This window comes from Phaseolus vulgaris, chromosome 9, assembly GCF_000499845.2.
Source record: "Phaseolus vulgaris cultivar G19833 chromosome 9, P. vulgaris v2.0, whole genome shotgun sequence".
Lineage (NCBI taxonomy): Eukaryota > Viridiplantae > Streptophyta > Magnoliopsida > Fabales > Fabaceae > Phaseolus > Phaseolus vulgaris.
Genome location: NC_023751.2, coordinates 13726337 through 13748640, shown reverse-complemented (window position 1 = coordinate 13748640; position 22304 = coordinate 13726337). Strand labels below are relative to the sequence as shown.

Sequence of the window (22304 nt, the reverse complement as noted above, 5' to 3'; positions counted from 1 at the left end):
CCATATTGGAATATCTCAATGGTAGAGACTTGCAGCATATAAAGATGGAATAGAATATGTGAAAGGTATCAAAAGTACAAAAGAGAAATATGTGTAGATGCAAAAAAAAAAAAACACGTTTAAAAAAGCAAGAAAAAAAGAGGAAGAAATACGTAAGGAGAGAAAAACTCTCAATCAAGTATTTTGTATGTATTATTTTGTTTTTACAAAAAAGAGAAAAACCTATTAAATATACAACATAAATACAAAAATAACCGCTTCACTCAGCCCAACCACTTAAGGGGAACCTCAATAATTTTCATTATTTTTTAAATTCTCTACCTAACCAAATTATATTAAATATTACATAATTAAATAATTATTTTTCTTACATCTAAATTTTATTCTCTCCATTTTTAATAACAAAATTTAAAACATATTTTACCTACAAAATTACGAGTAACAAACTCATATAGCCAACTTAGTTCCAACATCAAAAATAAAAAACTAAGCTCCTGCAAGTTGTTTACGAGAATCGAATTTGAGAACTAATTTTTTTCCTAGAAACACAAAAAAACAACTGAAAATTCGACTCTTTATAAATCAAATTTCGATCATGCACCGAAAAGTTCACATCTCTTCTTCATCAAAAGAAATAAAAAATAAAAATTCAAAACTACTCCCTCCCAAAAACTAAATTATGAACAAATTTTGGTACTAAAAAAAGGTGAGAATTCCACTCTTTGAAAACTAAATTCTCACCTATAAATATAAATAGTAAAGTATTATAGTATGGAAAATAAAATACAGAGTGATCCACTTGTGAAATTTTTGTAAAAATTCGTACTATTTAGAGAAAAAAAAAAAAGTCTCGTGCACCCTCTTCTCTTCTTGCTCGATTTCTCCTTTCAATAATTCCAAATTAATTTTTTTAATGACGATATTATCCTCTGCCACGTAATCACGCACTGCCAGCTCACGGTTTTCAACGCAATGCCAGCTCACTGTTTCCCAAGGGTTGCCAAAGAACGTTTTTGTACGTGAAGAGCAGTGCGTGAATCTTATTGTTTCCTCCACACTGGTGTGTTACTGTGGATCTGCAATTCGAATCAGGTGAGCTTTCTGTTTAACCATGGCAGCTCAAGACAAGTGGTGCGTGGTGACCGGAGGTAGGGGTTTCGCCGCTCGGCATTTGGTGGAAATGTTAATCCGGCACAACCAATACTGCGTTCGCATCGCCGATTTGGAAGACAACATTTCTCTCGAGCCCGCCGAACAGCTGGGGCTTCTCGGCCAGGCCTTGCACTCTGGCCGGGCCCAATACGTCTCCCTCGATCTCCGCAACAAGGCCCAAGTCCTAAAAGGTGATCAACCTCTTCTCTTCTCTCTCAATTGTAGCAACATCTATCTCTCGCGCGCGCACTCGCTAATGTTGGTTTTACGTGTAGTGCAGCATTAGAAGGAGTTGAGGTTGTTTTCCACATGGCTGCTCCAAACTCTTCCATTAACAATTACAAGCTTCATTATTCCGTTAATGTGCAAGGTGAACCTCACTCTTCTGCGTATTTGCCTTTTCGAAGTTTGAATCTGACTGAGATCTTTCTTATGTAAGGGACAAAGAATGTCATCGATGCTTGCGTGGAGCAAAAGGTGAAGCGACTCGTTTACACCAGCTCTCCCAGCGTGGTTTTTGATGGCGTTCATGGGATTCATAATGGTGACGAAACAATGCCTTATACACCTTCGGTATACATTTTAGCGACTCTCCTTTTACTTAAGTCACATATTACCATGCGTTTCTCCGCTTGGAACTTGAGAGAGATACATAATGTATATAGTGTGAGAACTGTGGTATATGTTTCTTATAAGACTAGTTCGGGGTGGTCCTAAGCTTAATTTTATTTGTTTGTTTCAGCATAATGATCATTACTCAGCTACGAAAGCTGAGGGTGAGACATTGGTTATGAAAGCTAATGGGACTAATGGGCTCCTAACGTGCTGCATACGCCCCAGCAGCATTTTTGGGCCCGGTGATAGACTGTTGGTGCCTACACTAGTTGATACTGCCAGAAAAGGGAAATCCAAGGTAGATGTTGTTTTTCCTCCTGATGGTATACATTTTAGTCCCTGTATATCTAACAGCATTTCCAGAGCAGGAAATGTATTTATTACATATGCATATGACTAAAGGAACCTTCCATTCTTTTAGATCTTCTTTGTGATACGAAATGTGCCTTACGGTTTAGTCCATTGAAATAATTTAACCTTCAGTGTAACTGGTTTTTTTAGCCTATTGTCTGATTTTATGGTGTATGTAACCCATTGGACTGACGCTCAAGGTTATTGTCTGTTGTGCACATTTGGAATCTTAGTAAATACTTGGTACTTTTTACTGTATAAACTACAGATTCAGTACTAATGGAAATGTAATCTTGAATTTTTTTATTAGCCTTAGGAACATCTTGAAGAATCAGAAAGTAGCTAGATTGAATGAAATTGGACTCGGACTGCTAAATAAAACATTTTTCTTTATGGCTTTGGGAGGAGTATGTATACAAATGGTTGCAAAGCAATTAACTACTTATTAGCAAACTGCCATCAAACCTTTCTTTGATTCTCTTATTTATATTTCTCTTTTGACCAGTTCCTTATTGGCGATGGTAATAACGTCTATGATTTCACATATGTTGAAAATGTGGCTCATGCCCATATATGTGCTGAACGAGCTCTGGATTCAGAAGGGCCAGTTTCAGAAAAAGCTGCTGGAGAGGTACCACTAAGATTCTGTTATTACTTAGTATCTTCTGTTTATTTGTGTTTGTAAATGAAAATTAAAAAGTAGACTTACAGAGATGATATGTTGTGTTTGAAAGTTTATGGTATAGTCTCTTCATTAGGGAAAAATAGGAAATATGAACGAATGCAAGTTGAGAAAGACTTGTCAGTGACCTTTGTTAAATTAAGAATGAATTATTGCATTTTATTCTAAAGGGGTGGGAAAATTGATTGATTTGCAAGTTAGGAAACTTAGCAATTACTGTAGTATTTTCTTGCTAAAGGATATTTGTTTTGTAGGCATATTTCATAACAAATATGGAGCCTATGAAATTTTGGGAGTTTGTGTCAGTGGTATTGGATGGTCTTGGATATGAAAGGTAGGTTCGTACATACCGTCACCTTTAGTTATTTCTTCACTTGTTATCTAGCCTCTCCTTTTTTTTTTATTTAAGATTCTCCAATAACGTAAAACCAAGGATTCAAAACTCCAATATTTCATGCAATTTTGTAAGTTTTCTTTGTACTATTAATTTATAAAAATACCAATTTGAATTTCAGAAAAGGAGTATATATAATACTAGAATGACCAGTAGTCAAGTCCTAATCAAAAGACTGAGGCTATCTATAGATATGGGAAATTCTCCTATATTTAAAAATTGAATAATATAACTATCTTGGACTATAGATCACTAGGGTTGGTTTAGTTGTGGTAAATTTGGGTCGCATGCATGAGATCATAGGTTCTAACCCCAATGCAACTATTGTGTACAAAAAAAGGACATCTATTTACTCTGCACTCCTCTGTTCAATTCATAGTAAAAAGGAACGTGGTGGCAGTTTCAATTGTCAGATTAAGAATAAAATTCTTATGAGATTATACTCAGTTAACACTTGTACATCTTTTTCTTTGTTTTTTTTTCATAGTATGAAAGATGCAAATTTTGGTTGTCCTTTATCTTCGTGGCTGAAGTTGCTGTCAATTTGGGATGTTGGATTATGGGATTTTTTGTCTTGCTATCCTGACCAGTGGCTATTATTTGTTATCTATTTTATTCACTTCTTTATGTTAATTAGAATATTGGACTCTATTATTAATCAATCATTCATAAGTTTTAAAATTTCTTGCATTTAAATTTAAAACAAATAAGGAATATAATTATGCCTTTTCATTCAGATAAACAAACATGAACATTATTGGGGCATTATCAATGCTATTTTCTTGCTATCTCAGTCATGTTATCTTTTGCAGGCCAAGAATAAAGATCCCTGCTGCTGTTATCTTGCCCATTGCGCATTTGGTGGAGTGGATATATAGGCTGCTTGGCCCATATGGGATGAAGGTGCCTCAGTTAACCCCTTCAAGGATAAGACTCACGACCTGCAGCAGAACTTTTGATTGCTCAAAAGCAAAGGATCGTCTTGGCTATGCACCCATCGTGACAATGCAGGTCTCTGACATTTATGAAAAGTAATAATATATTATAGCTTCTATTATTGATATTCATCTTGTTAATACTTTTAAAGACAAAAACATGATGAGAAGTTGGCTAACTCAATGCACCCAAAATCACTGATAATACCAAGTTAGGATTATATAATATACTACGAAAACAAGTATGAAATGCTATTCTTAAATGAACGATACTTCAGTGCAATATAGTGTACTAAGGTTATTACATATATTGCTGTGAATATATACATAATAATCATACTTGCCTGGGTGCTTCTCCCATACTAATGATATTGTAATTTTTCTTGCAGGAGGGCCTGCAGAGGACAATTGAATCATATGCACACTTGAAGGCAGAAAATCTACCTAAAACTAAAAGAGAAGGTCCCTCAAAAGCTTCCAAATATCTTGGAAGTGGAAGAGGTGTGACTAATCAATTATATGTATCTAACTTCTTTGTTGGACAATCTGGACTTGCTTGTAAAGGAGAATTAATCTGTTAATTTAACTAATAGCCATATATAAATAGAAACATGCTGCTCTTCCATTACTGTATCACGTGGTTGATTGACTCATGAATCTGATTAGATTATGATCAAAAACATTTTCATAGACATTAAATACATAACATTTATTTTCCACAGGTAAATTGTAATAGACAGAGCAGGTAAATTGTTATAGTTTATACTCACAATTACATCATCATGTACTACATATTATCCATATGTTTCAGTATGGTTAATTGCTTTTTTTAAACTGTTGTAATGCTTGTCTGTGTTTGATGTGCTAGCTCTAAGAAGCCTGAAACAGCAACTGAATTCAAAAGTTCAAATTTTGGTGTTAATATTTCCAACTTAGTTGATTATAGAAAAATTGACTGGTTGTTATCTATTTGTGTGATCAATGCTGTCAGCTCTCTTCTACCTACTGTACAAACACAACAGTGTAGCAGTTTGTGCTGGGAGTAATTTTACAGTTTACATTTATTTACCTGTAAGTTTTGATTCATCTGCTAATTTGCAGTTGCTGACACATTGCTTTGGAAGGATAAGAAGCAAACTCTCATCACCTTGTTAGTCTTGATTGCAATATATTTCAACTTCATTGCATCAGAAAATACCATCATCAGTGCTCTGACAAAGCTTCTATTGTTCGCATCTATCTTTTTATTCATTCATGGCATTCTACCTGCAAAAATGTAAGTGCACTATATATTGTTGAATATTGCAGTTGTCAATTAACATTGTATGCTACTATTAGCTTGTCCAATGATGTATTATTATTATGATAACTATCAAGTTAATCCAGTTGTTAGAAGCATTGAAGTTTTTAATGTGAAAATAAATGCTAACTATTGCTCTACTTTATGCTTGTGCAGGTTGGGGTATACTGTTGAGAAAATGCCAAAATCATGGTTTCACTTGTCAGAAGATATGTCACGTAAATTTGCTCTCTCAGTGGCCTCGTTATGGAATATTGCTGTGAATGTTTTGAAGTCCCTTGCAGAAGGGAATGATTGGGTGCTATTATTAAAGGTATCTGCACTGCATTGCCTATATTTCCTTGCCATTGCTTGCAGCTGTGATTATGATGTATAGGATGCATCAGTTTTAGAAATCCTATCCCTTTAATATATTATTATTATAAATATAATAAAATATGCATTATTAATAATAAAAATATCATTTTCTTTAATTTATTTTATTTTTAAATTAAAAAGTATTCGTGCAATACGTTGGCATACTTGTCAGTGAATTTGTGAAATTCTATAGGTGAAACCCATAACTCTGGAACCATCATTTTAAAATTTCTATTTAAAATTTTGCATATAATCAGGTTTTCTGTTTACAAATGCAAAAAATTTATAAGTTTCTCAAGTATCAGAAGTGCTGACACATGTTTCCTTTGATGATCAATAGGTTGTTGTCTCTCTGTTCGTTCTTAGTTTCCTTGGAGCCTTCTCACTTCAGAACTTGTATACTATAGGTTCTTTCTCTTTCTCTTTCGTGCGTGCACGCACACTTGCACATATATACGTGGCTACATGAATTTGTCTGTGCCGAAATTATGCTATTATGCTTGCCTCTATTTAGTTGAATCTCTTTTGCAACCAGTAAAATTGTGACTGGAGGTCTATTTATATTACTTGAATTCACAATAGATTTGTGACATAGATGAAATATAGTTGATACTCAGGACATAACTCTTTCTACTTAGAAAAACGTGATTTATGATTTGACTGTGACTTTACCCATTTAACAGTTATGTACCTTGCAACATATCTCATCGAATAATTTGACTTGTGAAAAGTTACATGTTACACCTCACCTTTTTTAGCGCTGATGCTGGAAGACATTGATGTGTCTTGTTTGAATCCAATGCCCTGAAAGAGAATGATCCTTGTTTTGCTTTTTCTTTTTCTTTTTGGGTGAGGAGTGATACTAATTTGTTTCTTGTCGTGGTTACAGGAGTTACATTTGCATTTATAGCTTTCTACGTGTACGAACTGAAGGAGGAAGACATTGATGGCATATTTATAAAAACACATTCTTTTAGTAGCAAATTGAAATCTGATCTCACCAAAAAGTTTCTTTCTTCAAAGAAGATTGATTGATAGGCTTTGTAGCACTAGCTTTTTTCTTAGATAGTTTGCATGTTAAAATATTCTATGGAGTTCCATGTATGACTGTACTGTAATTGTAATTTAATTTTATATTCGACCAACTTTTGACATGTTTATTGGACACTCGTGAGAGTTTTTAAAAAATTGCAACGGTATTCTTTTCTTGTTTTCGTTCTATTTCTTTTCAACTAAAGAATTCTTTTTCTTCCCATTCTTGTATTGTTTTTCCTCTATCAGAAAGTCTTATGGTGGGTTCGGACAAGAGAGTGGAAAAGAAAATAAATATGGACAAGAGAGTGGAAAAGAAAATAAATATAAAAGTGAGGTTATTTGGATTAATAATAAATATTATATTAAATTATATTAACGAAGTGAATGTTTAAAGTAAAAGTTTTGAAGTAACTTCATTGATGTAATATATATTTTTTAAATTATAAAATGATCATATTATAATTTTGTTATTATTAATTTATAAATTTTCTATTATTATTATTATTTTTATTATCATTATTTTTTTTAATAGTTTTATTATATTATATACTTTTTATAACTTTTTTATTATTAATAGTTTATTATTATTTTATGATTTTAGTATTAATACTTTTACTATTGTTATTCCTATTTTTTATTATTAATATTTTTACTATTGTTATTCTTATTTTTTATTATTAATATTTTTACTATTGTTATTCTTATTTTTTTATTAATATTTTTATGATTTTTATTATTAATAGTTTTATTACTATTGTTTAATTTTATTATTATTATTGATAGATTTGGATTACAACAATGAATCCAATTGCAAGAAAAAAATTCAAACACAAACAAACTTTAAGTCTAAAATTACCAACAAAACCTCAACCATCATCACCAACAACAAAACACAACCACACCACTACCTTGTAAAGCCGTTCTTACATACCCACAGATAAAATAGAAAAAAATTGAGATTTGTTAAAGAAGAAAAGGTATTGATTAAGAATTCCTATATATAATTAAGATGTATAAGAGTAATTAATGAATTATTATTTATATTAAAAATAATATTTAAAATTTATGATATATTTAATCGTAATCAATCAGTTTGAATTGTATTCATCTCTATGGAAATCAAAAGCACAACAAAAGAAAGTAGGAGTACAAACAAACAACATTAAAAAAATCAAATATAACTATTAAATAAAAAAGATAAAAATTTTTTTTGGTATTCTATCATAAAGTACAAAAGAAAGAAAGTAGGAGTACGAGTAAATCAAATATAACTATTAAATAAAAAGATAAAAAAAAATATTTTTGTATTCTATTATCAAGGACATATGATGATGTCTGTTTCTTTTTCCATCTTTTATTGTTATTAGGGTTTTTCATTTTCGCTCCCACTTTTATCAAAAAAAATAAAAAAAAATCACATACGAAATAACCTATGAAAATTTGATGCGTGTAATTTGTAAATTTAAAAAATTGCTCAATAGGTTATAAAAACCATTCAATACCTATTCAAAATTGCTCCTTTTTATGTCTCTGCTCGTTTTAAAAACAAAACAATTTTCAAAATAAAAATGTTTATCCACTACCACCCTATCTTTCTTAAGAAGTGCTCAACATAATAAGAATAGTTTTACATGATCTAATAATAATGAACAATTTTTTAAAATAAAATAAATGAAAAAAATATTGTGGATATAAATTCTTTCAAAAATCAAATGAAAAATTAATGTTTAAAAGAAATAGTAATGACTAAATATTCTTATTAATAAAATAATGACCAAATATTCTTTTAATAAAATAATAAAATACAAGATGTTATCCAAAACTGAGAGCGTAACCTAATTTGGGCAGAGAACCCTAGAAACCAAACTCTCTATTCTGCATACTCTGCCTCCACAACGCTAAGACCGGTGTCGCTACAATCATGGCGGATGTCATGGTAATGAAGGAGATCGAAGACACGGCGCTGCGTCTCGGCCTTGATCTCTCCACTCTCGATCTCGACTCCGTTCGTCTTCCTCCCGGCGAAAACTGTGGAATTGTCAGGTGTGTGGATTTCGTATTTTCCAATGTATTTTTGTTCTGGCCACTGGACTGAAACCCTAGGTAGCTGTGTTCTTACGCTTTTTTTTTTGCACTGTTTAGCGATGACGATGAAGTTTACCAGGAGGATAATCTCGAGTTCGAGTCTGGATTTGGTAACATCATTGTCGTGGATAACCTCCCCGTCGTTCCGAAGGAGAAGTTTGAAAAGCTCGAAGGAGTTGTTCGGAAAATTTATAGTCAGATTGGTGTTATAAAAGAGGATGGCCTCTGGATGCCGGTTGATCCTGAAACTGATAAAACCCTGGGATACTGCTTCATTGAGTACAATACTCCTCAGGTATATTCACTCTTTCTTCAATGTACCTGGACACAGTGAAATTTAAAAGATTTGTTGGCCTAAGTCGTTTGTTGTTGTCAATACCTAATCCAAATTGCAAGCAGAAGAACATAAAGACTATGTTTCAAATAGTTAAAAAGAAGATAGGCACAACAGGATCCAATCTTATTGATCTCGTGAAAGTGTTCTATGGATATCGAAGACTCAACAGTATCGGTGGATAAGAGTAACACTAGAATCTATAACACTAGAATCTAAAGTCACAGAAGCTCGGTAGATTCCACATAGTATACTAGATTCATGGTCCTTAGTCATAGATCCATCAGTCATGGAGCACTCACTCCTAATGTTGTCAAAGAGTTTATTTCTTTCATCCAGATTTCCCCTGTAGATACAAGTGTTAATGCTGATAATTAAGGGAAACAATTAGAATAGGATTACAGGGTTTAATCTACAGAAATCAATCAGCATTATGCAATTTGGTTTGTAAAGTTAATATTAATATATGATATTCAGGCCTAGATTAGTCTACAGAGAACTAATCTCCTCTCCCTATTTGAACATCCTCATTTGTATCTGTTTCAAATCAGAGAAAATATTCATTTTTCTGCATTTAAAGGAAAGATCATTCCCTGATTTACAGGCCTAGATTAGTGTACTGAATTAATGTCCTCCTCCCATTTATACTTTTTTATTATATCAATTTTGAGTAAGTGAAAAAAATCAACTTTTATGCACTTAAATAATACACACTTGAAAATAAGTACTAAGAGTGTTCTATGGAGAAGGAATCTCCAAAATCAAACAGGTTGTGACAATCAGATTACTTGCCTCTCCAACATCACAACAACAAATTGGGATTTAGGCTGCCTAGGTATTCCACGAGATTGGACATAACTACGAACCGTCTTTGAGAGGTCAAATCGTATCACACATGAGCAGTTTGGCACATGAATTCCTTCCTCAAGTACATCAGTAGTAAATAATAGATTGACCTAAACAAAACATTAATAATCTATTAATTATTAGATTCTCAATACCAACATTTGGGACAAATTTATTGCACATTACTTATCACATGATGCAATAAACAAATACCTTTCCAGAACGAAAAGAATCCAATATCTCCTTCTGCCTTTTAGGAGCCACAGCATCAACCTATGTATTGTTTCCACTTAAATAAGAAACTGAGAAATGAAAAACCTGAGAAATCAGGAGGCATTTGTGAAGGGGAATGTTAGGAAGTCTCACATCATCTGCCTAAAGTCCTGGAGTGTGGCTTATATATCTGTTGGGCAACTTCAATTAGTGGCAATTGGTTTTAAGCTGAAACCTAACACTTCTTTAAAACAATGACTAATTTAAGAAGCAAATAGGATTTGCTTATTAAAAAACACTTCTAAGAAAATAGCATAGACAAACCACCACAATATACCATAACCAATAACCCCTTAGTAATTTATCTTTAAAAATGTGTAAATCCAATGCTATTACATGTTGATATTTCTACGTATCAAAAAGACTTTCTACCCAACCTCAGATACATAAAAATTTTAAGTTAGTTTTTTCATCCTAGTCATAAGAAACAAAGTGGTCTAAAAGTTGTGCAGAATATTCTATTATCTCCATCATTGTGCAGCTAATGATCGTCAAACAAGTCCTCTGGAGGGTCGTAAATGATCATATCTGGGAAAATTTCTAAGAAGTCATGTTTTACAATCTTTGGTTTCAAACTCAACGCCGAAAAGCGGGCTTGGTCATAATACCTACAACTCTCCTGAGCAGACTATATATATCCATTCATATTTGTCCGATCTTCAATAGTATATCTCTACAGAAATAAAAAGAGACATTTACATTCTTTTAATGGTATAAACATACAATCACACGAGCACTCTGATAGGCTAGTAGAAGACTTTGTCACCAGCATGACTTGGAAACTTTGTCACCAAAAAAGAAAATAAGCAACTGATTGAAGCTATTTCAGAAAGGTTGTTATGTGTATGGACGACAGTTATTTTATCAGCTATGTTTTTTTTTTGTGTGGATCATAACTATTTTATAGGACAGTTATTAGATTAGAAAGATATGTGTTTTAGGGATATATGTATCACTGGTAGTTACGGGCAGAAGATATAGGCTTAGGTGTGTGTTTTGTGGGTTTGTACTCTAATTCTAGTTATGTCCAGAATTATTATCAATAAAATTGTCTTATTCTTGTGTGCAATCTCTTGGGCATAACACACTCACAGAAAAATTAAATCAAATCATCACGGAAATTAATATTACGGTAGAATCCAAGATGCTTTCAAGTTCTGATATTTGATCCTCACAATCCGTAGGAGAGGTAACACCTGATTCGAGATATAATACATAAATAATGCATATACTCCTCAGGTATATTCACTCTTTCTTCAATGTACCTGGACAGAGTGAAATTTAAAAGATTTGTTGGCCTAAGTCGTTTGTTGTTTTCAATACCAGTGTTAATTTTGTTTGTTGACAGTTTTCAGTGGATATTGGATTGGAAATTTTTGATTCTGTATGGTTAAATTGGGTGCTTTTTTTTAGGAAGCAGAGCTTGCTAAAGAGAAGACTCATGGGTACAAATTGGATCGGGCACATATATTTTGTGTGAGCATGTTTGATGACTTTGACAGGTTTATGAAGGTTCCGAATGAGTGGGCTCCTCCTGAAACAAAGCCATATGCTCCAGGGGTAATGTTTATATATACTTTTCTTCTTTTTGGGACTTAGGATATGTGATACTAAGCCTAGATTTTAATATATTGTTGCATAAATTATATTTTGTGACAGTCATGGTCCTCACCTTTCCTTAGTTTTGTTTCAATTAACAATTGTGACCTATAGATACACTGTGCACGATGTATGTGTTACTAGATACTTGGTTCATTGCTCAATATTAGGATTATTGAGGCTTTTCACTATGTATATGTCATCTCCGTCCAAAATATGTTTGCATTGCTTGCTTTTAATTTGGTTCTATGCATATTTTATTATTACGTGGATTTTGTGAATACAGTTTCTTTACTTGTTGTGTAGTTTAAAGTTTGTACATAATTTATTTGTATTTAGCCATGATCTTGTAGCTGTCAGACTGGAACTTTGTAGCTTATTGATATTTCTTATGCTCTTTGGTTTTGGCATCTGTTTCAGGAAAATCTTCAACACTGGCTCACTGATGCTAAGGCCAGGGACCAGTTTGTGATTCGTGCTGGTTCAGATACTGAGGTTTTGTGGAATGATGCAAGGCATTTGAAGCCTGATCCTGTTTATAAGCGGGCTGTGAGTAGACATTTTATTTGAGTATCTTGTACTTATGATATTTATTATTGCCTATCTTTACATGATTGTGGATTGATGTAGTTTTGGACAGAAAGTTTTGTCCAATGGTCTCCTCTGGGGACATACTTGGCCACTGTTCACAGACAGGGGGCAGCTGTCTGGGGAGGTTCTTCAAGCTTTAACAGACTCATGCGATATGCACATCCTCAGGTTTTCTTTGAGATTTATTCTGTATAATTGTTTGGCTCTCTGACGTTGGGTTTCTTTTTATTTTTACCAAATTATTCATAGTAATATTGAACACAGGTAAAACTTATTGATTTTTCACCCGGTGAAAAGTATCTGGTAACTTATAGTAGCAATGAACCAAGCAATCCCCGAGATGCCAATGTGAGTGCTTTCTTTTTTGTTTTTTTAGTACTTTAGATGGACACTCTTCCTAACTCTGACTTGTTTTGTAGAGGGTTGTGATAAATATATTTGATGTGAGAACTGGCAAGGTGATGAGGGACTTTAAAGGTAGTGCCGATGATTTTGCAGTTGGAGGGGCTGGGGGTGTCACAGGAGTTTCATGGCCTGTTTTCAAGTACTATTTTATTCATTATCTTGGTCTAGTTCATGCAATTATATTAGCATCTGCCTGGTGTCTAATGCAGTAATTCATTACTGTCACTGTCTTTACAGGTGGAGTGGTGGAAGAGATGATAAATACTTTGCAAGGATGGGAAAAAATGTACTCTCTGTGTATGAGACCGAGACCTTTTCTCTCGTTGACAAGAAGTCTCTGAAGGTTGAAAATATAATGGATTTCTGCTGGTCTCCAACTGATCCAATTATTGCTCTCTTTGTTCCTGAGATGGGGGGTGGAAACCAGCCTGCGAGGGTAAGACTGTGTTTTATGCACGGGAATTGAAATAATTTACTTTTTTATCATACTTAATGGCCATATCATTTATCAACCATTATATTTGTTCTTTTACATATTTATAGGTGAGTCTGATCCAAGTCCCCAGCAAAGAAGAACTCAGGCAGAAAAACCTTTTCAGTGTCAGTGACTGCAAGATCTACTGGCAAAGCAATGGAGACTACCTTGCTGTTAATGTAGAACGCTATACAAAAACAAAAAAGAGCACATACACAGGATTTGAGCTTTTCCGAATAAAAGAACGAGACATACCTATTGAGGTATTGGAGCTTGAAAATAAGAATGATAAGATCATTGCATTTGCTTGGGAGCCAAAAGGCCATAGGTTTGTGGTTATTCATGGTGATAACCCTAAGCCTGATGTAAGCATTTATTCCATGCGCACTGGTCAGAATAGCCGAGTTTCAAAACTCACTACTCTGAAAGGCAAGCAAGCAAATGCTCTATTTTGGTCGCCTGCAGGTCGTTACATTGTACTAGCTGGGCTGAAAGGATTCAATGGGCAGTTGGAATTTTACAATGTTGATGAACTTGAAACCATGGCTACTGCTGAACATTTTATGGCAACAGATATTGAATGGGATCCAACTGGAAGGTATATGCGTTTATCTAAATGATTATTGATATTGCTGATGAAGGCAGTTCGTAGGTTAATCTTGTGTAAAATCCGATTAGAATTTTATTTACCTTAGGCACTTTGCTGAGAAATACTTTTCATTGATTTGTTGATTATCACTAGCTTATAGTGTCCTTTCTTTGTAATGCAGGTATGTCGCAACTGCTGTGACATCAGTTCATGAAATGGAAAATGGTTTCAATATATGGTCTTTTAATGGCAAACATCTATATCGGATTCTGAAGGATCACTTCTTTCAGGTACTATATTACTTGTACTCTGATGCATTTTTTGGCAATTGTACCCTCATTATATAAGGGTACATGGAAGAATGTTCATACGGTGATAGGTTTGGACATTGTACTATTCCATCTTTGAATCAATGTTTTGGTAGTGGAATTGTGATAGAAGAATTTACACAGTTTTGAAATTATTACACAAATCTTTATTGCTATTCTGCATGTTGTATGACACTGACTGTCCTGTGTGTGGATAAATCAAGCCTGAATGTATTTGTTTTCTTTATATATAGTTCTTGTGGAGACCAAGGCCACCATCTTTCTTGAGTCCCGAGAAAGAGGAAGAGATTGCCAAGAATTTGAAGAAGTACAGCAAGAAATATGAGGCAGAAGATCAAGATGTCTCGCTGCTGTTGAGTGAGCAAGAACGTGATAAGCGGAGGATGTTGAAAGAAGATTGGGACAAGTGGATCCATGAATGGAAGCGGATCCACGAGGAGGAGAGCTTACATAGACAGAAGCTCAGGGACGGGGAAGCTAGCGATGAAGAGGAAGAGTACGAGGCGAAGGACATTGAAGTGGAGGAAGTCATTGATGTATCAGAAGAGGTCCTTCACCTTGAGTACGGTCAAGAGTGAGTTCTATAGTTTATACCAGAACATTTTATTCTGTCTGAGGTTTAGTTGGGCATTTGTGAAACCCAATTTTGAAGGTTTTGATGAGATTGCACAATTTTAGTATATTACCCAGCTTAAGTTTTTGTAAATATTTTTTAACTTATTCTTAACTAGATTTAACATCAAATTCTGAATAATTTTGTTTTGATTAGAATTTTTTGAGGAAGTACAAAATTTGAGTTATTAATCTGTAAGCACTTTTGGTTTCAATCTGTGACTGATATGCATGTATGAAGAATTTCTCCTCATATTATTGATTAAATGATTGTAGTCATCTTTGCTAGATTAGACAGTTTATCTAGGTTTTTAATACTAGAAATTACAATGTTTGAAATGACACTTGTCATTTATTTTTTTAAAATAAGAACATATTAGTTAAATTTTTAATGAAATAAAATATTAAAAATAAGTATTGAAAGTTCATTTATAAGAAAATGTTGAAAGCTTTAATTATTATACATTATCAATGTTAAAATTTATTCTATTTGTTCAATTATAATTTTATTTTTAAAATAAAAGTTATGTTTTTTTAATATAATTAATTTTTTTAAAGTAAATATTTATAATTAGAATCTTGAATGTAGAGTGCTGTATTCATCTTTGCTAAATTATACATTTTTTCTAATCTTTTGACATTGTTTGTGCTGGAGTAATACTTTCAAAATTACAATTAAAAAGCTTTAAAGTAGAATTTAAAGTTTCTTCATAAGAAGTTGAAAGTTTTATTTATTATATTATAAACGTAAAAAATATTATTTTTTGTTCAATTAAAAATTGGTTTTGAAAAATATAAAAAGTTTTTTTTTATAAAAATATTGGTTTTGAAAAATATAAAAAGTTTTTTTTTATAAAAATATTGATTTTATATAAATATTTACAATTAAAATGGTATAAATATAAATTTCACTCACACACATTATATACAGTGTTTTTTTTTAGAAGTGTAAATATAAATAAAATAATATGAATGCTTAAAATTTAAAAGAAGTATTAGTGTCATTTAACAGTATCTCATGTGTGTGAGTGAAATTTCTTTTTATTATTTAATACAAATGACATATATAATCATATTTCTTAAAAACTAAATTATAATTTGTTAATGTAAGTTGAAAAAGATAACCTTTAAAATATAAGTGTTTCCTTTGCCCGTAAAATGATTGAACACTAACTATTCACAACATTTCTTTCTATTTGATATTTTTTTATTATAAAATCTTCAAATATAATTTTGTAAAACAAATGTTTTAACTTTCTTTAGAGATTATTAAATAATTTTATGACAGTAAAAACCATAAAAATTGAATTAAACTGAATAATTTAATTTTGTTACAATTTAAATTGAACAAAACCGAACTACAATTTAAATTTTATATTTGGTTTAGTAATTGGGTAGCAAATGATTAAAAAAAATAATTAAAAATTCATTTTTTTTCTATTTCTTTCCTCTTTAAAGAAGACTTATTGTGTCAAATACACAATTGAAACACTTTATACTATACATTTCATAATATTCAATTTTGTTATTTGAACTTAATTTTAATATTTTTCACTTATACCTTGTTATATATATATATATATATATAATTAATCTATACATATGTGTAAAGGAGAATTCCATTCTAACCATTTTTCTGTGTAAATATTTTTTTTTTCGATTCTATCCTTATTTAATATATCTCATTTTATTAGTATAACGAAATATTTTATCATTTTATATAAATTATTTAAAAATAAAATTATTTTTTTAATTTTTAAATTAATATTAATGTACAATTTTTATATAAGACTCTCTATTCTTCCTTTAATTTCTTATTTTAATGCAATAATAAGAAAAGAGAGAGGGTACTCTCACAAGTTTCTACTCCATATCTCACATATAAACCTCAATTTTCAATCACTCTCTTCATTTCATTTCAAGCAACTATATTCTTTGGTAAACCGTTATTATTTTGTATCTACATCAAGTTAATCCTAACCTTAGCAGAACATCATCACACTCTCTAATTCCTAAACTAATAATGAAAGAAAAAAAAAACTTGAAGAAGAAGAGAAACTTGAAGAAGAAAAAGAGGTTGTTGTTCTTTTACATAATATTTGTTGTTTTTCAATTTTTATTCATCCTAAATTACTTCTGTATGTAAGATTATTAACGTTATTTATTTAAAATTGATAATTACCTTTTTTAAAAAGAATTACCACCTCATTACTGGATAACAAACTAGTACTTCAAAAAGTATTATAATTTTCATAAATATTGAATGACATGAACTATGAGTCAAATATTTTTAATCAATTCAAAATCTTATTATTTTTTAAAATATAATAAAAAATAAAAATCAAATTACAATATTATAAGAAGCTTGTTAATATTTTTCTTTTTCAAAAGTTTGAATGATCAAGTATGCCTAGAAATAATAACATAATGTTTACAAGATATTATGGGTTTTCAAAAGAAATATAAATATAAATAATTAAGTTAATACCAATATATGATGCGTATCTGTTGCGTTGACAACCGTAACAGTGCCGGATTACGTGGCAGAGAGTGGAAGAGGGTAGTATCGTCATTGTAAAAAAATGAATTTTGGAATTAGTGAAAATGGAAATCGAATAAGAGAAGAAGAGCGAATGCATGAGAGTTTTTTTTTTTTTTTTAATAGTAAGATTTTTTACAAAATTTTGGCAAGTGAACCATTTGTTTGTATTTTATTGGCATGTGTCGGAGAGAACCCTAACCCTAGAAACCAAACTCTCTATTCTGCATACTCTGCCTCCATAACGCTAAGACCGTTGTCTGTCGCTACAATCATGGCGGATGTCATGGTAATGAAGGAGATCGAAGACACGGCGCTGCGTCTCGGCCTTGATCTCTCCACACTCGATCTCGACTCCATTCGTCTTCCTCCCGGCGAAAACTGTGGAATTGTCAGGTGCGAATTTCGTATTTTCCAATGTATTTTTGTTCTGGCCACTGGACTGAAACCCTAGGTAGCGGTGCTCTTACGCTTTTTTTTTACACTGTTCAGCGATGACGATGAAGTTTACCAGGAGGATAATCTCGAGTTCGAGTCTGGATTTGGTAACATCATTGTCGTGGATAGCCTCCCCGTCGTTCCGAAGGAGAAGTTTGAGAAGCTCGAAGGAGTGGTTAGGAAAATTTATAGTCAGATTGGTGTTATAAAAGAGGATGGTCTCTGGATGCCTGTTGATCCTGAAACTGATAAAACCCTGGGATACTGCTTCATTGAGTACAATACTCCTCAGGTATATTCACTATTTCTTCAATGTACCTGGACACAGTGAAAATTTAAAAAATTTGTTGGCCTAAGTCGTTTGTTGTAGTCAATACCAGTGTTTATTGTGTTTTTGACAGTTTTCAGTTGATATTGGATTGGACATTTTGATTCTGTATGGTTAAATTGGTTGTTTTTTTTTTAGGAAGCAGAGCTTGCTAAAGAGAAGACTCATGGGTACAAATTGGATCGTGCACATATATTTTGCGTGAGCATGTTTGATGACTTTGACAGGTTTATGAAGGTTCCGAATGAGTGGGCTCTTCCTGAAACAAAGCCATATGCTCCAGGGGTAATGTTTATACATACTTTTCTTCTTTTTTCGTCTTAGAATATGTGATATTATGCCTAGATTTTAATATATTAGGATATGTGATATTAAGCCTAGATTTTAATATATCTTTGCATAAATTACTCTTTCTGACAGTCATGGTCCTGACCTTTCCTTAGTTTTGTTTCAATTAACAATTGTGGCCTTTAGATACAATGTGCACCACTAGTTTTATTTCAATTAACAATTGTGGCCTTTAGATACAATGTGCACGATGTATGTTACCAGATACTTGGTTCATTGCTCAATATTAGGATTATTGAGGCTTTTCCCTATGTATATGATATCTACGTTTGGACTGCCTCACTTTTAATTTGGTTATGTGCATATTTTATTATTATGTGGATTTTGTGAATACAGTTGCTTTACTTGTTTTATAGTTTAAAGTTTGTACATTATCTATTTGCATTTAGCCATGATCTTGTAGCTGTCACACTGGAACTTTTGTAGCTTATTGATATTTCTTATGCCCTTTGGTTTTGACATCTGTTTCAGGAAAATCTTCAACACTGGCTCACTGATGCAAAGGCCAGAGACCAGTTTGTGATTCGTGCTGGTTCAGATACTGAGGTTTTGTGGAATGATGCAAGGCATTTGAAGCCTGATCCTGTTTATAAGCGGGCTGTGAGTAGACATTTTATTTGAGTATCTTGAACTCTATGATATTTATTATTGCCTACCTTTACATGATTGTGGATTGATGTAGTTTTGGACAGAAAGTTTTGTCCAATGGTCTCCTCTGGGGACATACTTGGCCACTGTTCACAGACAGGGGGCAGCTGTCTGGGGAGGTTCTTCAAGCTTTAACAGACTTATGCGATATGCACATCCTCAGGTTGAGATTTATTCTGTATAATTGTTTGGCTCTTGATGTTGGGTGTCTTTTTATTTTTATCAAATTATTCATAGTAATATTGAACACAGGTAAAACTTATTGATTTTTCACCTGGTGAAAAGTATCTGGTAACTTATAGTAGCAATGAACCAAGCAATCCCCGAGATGCCAATGTGAGTGCTTCCTTTTTTTGTTTTTTAGTACTTTAGATATACACTCTTCCTAACTCTCTGACTGGTTTTGTAGAGGGTTGTGATTAATATATTTGATGTGAGAACTGGCAAGGTGATGAGGGACTTTAAAGGTAGTGCCGATGATTTTGCAGTTGGAGGGGCTGGGGGTGTCACAGGAGTTTCATGGCCTGTTTTCAAGTACTATTTTATTCATTATTTTGGTGTAGTTCATGCAAGTGTATTAGCATCTGCCTGGTGTCTAGTGCAGTAATTCATTATTGTCACTGTCTTTACAGGTGGAGTGGTGGAAGAGATGATAAATACTTTGCAAGGATGGGAAAAAATGTACTCTCTGTGTATGAGACCGAGACCTTTTCTCTCGTTGACAAGAAGTCTCTGAAGGTTGAAAATATAATGGATTTCTGCTGGTCTCCAACTGATCCAATTATTGCTCTCTTTGTTCCTGAGATGGGGGGTGGAAACCAGCCTGCGAGGGTAAGACTGTGTTTATTTGTTATATGCACGGGAATTGAAAGAATTTACTTTTTTATCATACTTAATGGCCATATCATTTATCAACCGTTATATTTGTTCTTTTACATATTTATAGGTGAGTTTGATCCAAGTCCCCAGCAAAGAAGAACTCAGGCAGAAGAACCTTTTCAGTGTCAGTGACTGCAAGATCTACTGGCAAAGCAATGGAGACTACCTTGCTGTTAATGTAGAACGCTATACAAAAACAAAAAAGAGCACATACACAGGATTTGAGCTTTTCCGAATAAAAGAACGAGACATACCTATTGAGGTATTGGAGCTTGAAAATAAGAATGATAAGATCATTGCATTTGCTTGGGAGCCAAAAGGCCATAGGTTTGTGGTTATTCATGGTGATAACCCTAAGCCTGATGTAAGCATTTATTCCATGCGCACTGGTCAGAATAGCCGAGTTTCAAAACTCACTACTCTGAAAGGCAAGCAAGCAAATGCTCTATTTTGGTCACCTGCAGGTCGCTACATTGTACTAGCTGGGCTGAAAGGGTTTAATGGGCAGTTGGAATTTTACAATGTTGATGAACTTGAAACCATGGCTACTGCTGAACATTTTATGGCAACAGATATTGAATGGGATCCAACTGGAAGGTATATGTGTTTATCTAAATGATTATTGATATTGCTGATGAAGGCAGTTCGTAGGTTAATCTTGTGTAAAATCCGATTAGAATTTTATTTACCTTAGGCACTAATTAAGCTTTCGATTTCTCACTTTGCTGAGAAATACTTTTCATTGATTTGTTGATTATCACTAGCTTATAGTGTCCTTTCTTTGTAATGCAGGTATGTCGCAACTGCTGTGACATCAGTTCATGAAATGGAAAATGGTTTCAATATATGGTCTTTTAATGGCAAACATCTATATCGGATTCTGAAGGATCACTTCTTTCAGGTACTATATTACTTGTACTCTGATGCATTTTTTGGCAATTGTACCCTCATTATATAAGGGTACATGGAAGAATGTTCATACGGTGATAGGTTTGGACATTGTACTATTCCATCTTTGAATCAATGTTTTGGTAGTGGAATTGTGATAGAAGAATTTACACAGTTTTGAAATTATTACACAAATCTTTATTGCTATTCTGCATGTTGTATGACACTGACTGTCCTGTGTGTGGATAAATCAAGCCTGAATGTATTTGTTTTCTTTATATATAGTTCTTGTGGAGACCAAGACCACCATCTTTCTTGAGCCCCGAGAAAGAGGAAGAGATTGCCAAGAATTTGAAGAAGTACAGCAAGAAATATGAGGCAGAAGATCAAGATGTCTCGCTGCTGTTGAGTGAGCAAGAACGTGATAAGCGGAGGATGTTGAAAGAAGATTGGGACAAGTGGATCCATGAATGGAAGAGGATCCACGAAGAAGAGAGCTTACATAGACAAAAGCTCAGGGATGGGGAAGCTAGTGATGAAGAGGAAGAGTACGAGGCGAAGGACATTGAAGTGGAGGAAGTCATTGATGTATCAGAAGAGGTCCTTCACCTTGAGTACGGTCAAGAGTGAGTTCAGTGGAGGAAGTTATTGATGTATCAGAAGAGGTCCTTCACCTTGAGCACGGACAGGAGGTCAGGAGTGAGTTCAGTGGAGGAAGTTATTAATGTATCAGAAGAGGTCCTTCTCCTTGAGTAAGGTCAAGAGTGGGTTCTATAGGTCAAAAGTGAGTTTAACCAGAATATTTATTCTCGTTGTCTGAGAAGTTGGGCATTTGTGAAACCCAGTTTTGAAGGTTTTGATGAGATTGCACAATTTGAGTATATTACCCAGCTTATTACTTAGTTTTTTAAATATTTTTTAATTTATGAGTTTTAACATCAAATTCGGAATAATTTATTTTATTAGAACTTTTTGAGTAAGTATGTAAATTGAGTTATTAATCTGTAGGCACTTTTGGTTTCGATTTTACTGATGTATGAAGAATTTCTCTTCATATATTATTGATTATTGAAATGATTGTAGTCATCTTTGCTAAATTAGACACTTTCTCCAGGTTTACAGTTTATTATTATTTTCCATCAATATTTTTCTTTGACTTCATACATAATATTCCTTTTATGCAAAGAATGATTTTTGTTTGTTTATAAATGAAATCTATTTAAAAATTATTTTTTAACAAATTTTCTCAAATAAACTTAATTATAAATTGATTATAA

At 32.9% G+C, this 22304-nt stretch overlaps 3 protein-coding genes across 3 annotated transcripts; all 3 read left to right on the top strand.

Annotated features, from left to right (window-relative positions):
- Window positions 1-952: 952 nt before the first annotated feature.
- On the top strand, window positions 953-7007 carry LOC137821459 (3beta-hydroxysteroid-dehydrogenase/decarboxylase). The gene is made up of 12 exons (XM_068626067.1): window positions 953-1343; window positions 1433-1522; window positions 1592-1725; window positions 1895-2065; window positions 2624-2749; window positions 3055-3134; window positions 4007-4205; window positions 4519-4630; window positions 5231-5405; window positions 5586-5742; window positions 6127-6193; window positions 6676-7007. The coding sequence occupies exons 1-12, from the start codon at window positions 1112-1114 to the stop codon at window positions 6819-6821; spliced, it is 1689 nt and encodes a 562-aa protein (XP_068482168.1). The 5' UTR covers window positions 953-1111; the 3' UTR covers window positions 6822-7007.
- Window positions 7008-8609: 1602 nt separating this feature from the next.
- Window positions 8610-15226, top strand: LOC137820384 (eukaryotic translation initiation factor 3 subunit B-like). Its single transcript, XM_068624452.1, has 11 exons — window positions 8610-8864; window positions 8964-9201; window positions 11773-11919; window positions 12379-12507; window positions 12589-12717; window positions 12814-12897; window positions 12969-13093; window positions 13192-13390; window positions 13498-14027; window positions 14200-14308; window positions 14581-15226. The coding sequence occupies exons 1-11, from the start codon at window positions 8743-8745 to the stop codon at window positions 14923-14925; spliced, it is 2157 nt and encodes a 718-aa protein (XP_068480553.1). The 5' UTR covers window positions 8610-8742; the 3' UTR covers window positions 14926-15226.
- A 2382-nt stretch (window positions 15227-17608) lies between these two features.
- On the top strand, window positions 17609-22007 carry LOC137820383 (eukaryotic translation initiation factor 3 subunit B-like). Its single transcript, XM_068624451.1, has 11 exons — window positions 17609-17894; window positions 17991-18228; window positions 18403-18549; window positions 19084-19212; window positions 19295-19423; window positions 19513-19596; window positions 19670-19794; window positions 19893-20091; window positions 20207-20736; window positions 20932-21040; window positions 21313-22007. Exons 1-11 carry the CDS (start codon window positions 17773-17775, stop codon window positions 21655-21657), a joined length of 2157 nt encoding a protein of 718 aa, XP_068480552.1. The 5' UTR covers window positions 17609-17772; the 3' UTR covers window positions 21658-22007.
- Window positions 22008-22304: the final 297 nt, after the last annotated feature.

Bases quoted from the DNA above. Each gene is read 5' to 3' on its own strand.
- LOC137821459 (XM_068626067.1), top strand. From the start codon at position 1,112: ATGGCAGCTCAAGACAAGTGGTGCGTGGTGACCGGAGGTAGGGGTTTC. The intron at 2,750-3,054 runs GTACCACTAAGA...TTTGTTTTGTAG, and splicing joins CAGAAAAAGCTGCTGGAGAG to GCATATTTCATAACAAATAT. The intron at 4,206-4,518 runs GTCTCTGACATT...TTTTTCTTGCAG, and splicing joins CACCCATCGTGACAATGCAG to GAGGGCCTGCAGAGGACAAT.
- LOC137820384 (XM_068624452.1), top strand. From the start codon at position 8,743: ATGGCGGATGTCATGGTAATGAAGGAGATCGAAGACACGGCGCTGCGT. The intron at 8,865-8,963 runs GTGTGTGGATTT...TGCACTGTTTAG, and splicing joins GAAAACTGTGGAATTGTCAG to CGATGACGATGAAGTTTACC. The intron at 13,094-13,191 runs GTACTATTTTAT...CTGTCTTTACAG, and splicing joins GTTTCATGGCCTGTTTTCAA to GTGGAGTGGTGGAAGAGATG.
- LOC137820383 (XM_068624451.1), top strand. From the start codon at position 17,773: ATGGCGGATGTCATGGTAATGAAGGAGATCGAAGACACGGCGCTGCGT. The intron at 18,229-18,402 runs GTATATTCACTA...TTTTTTTTTTAG, and splicing joins TTGAGTACAATACTCCTCAG to GAAGCAGAGCTTGCTAAAGA. The intron at 19,795-19,892 runs GTACTATTTTAT...CTGTCTTTACAG, and splicing joins GTTTCATGGCCTGTTTTCAA to GTGGAGTGGTGGAAGAGATG.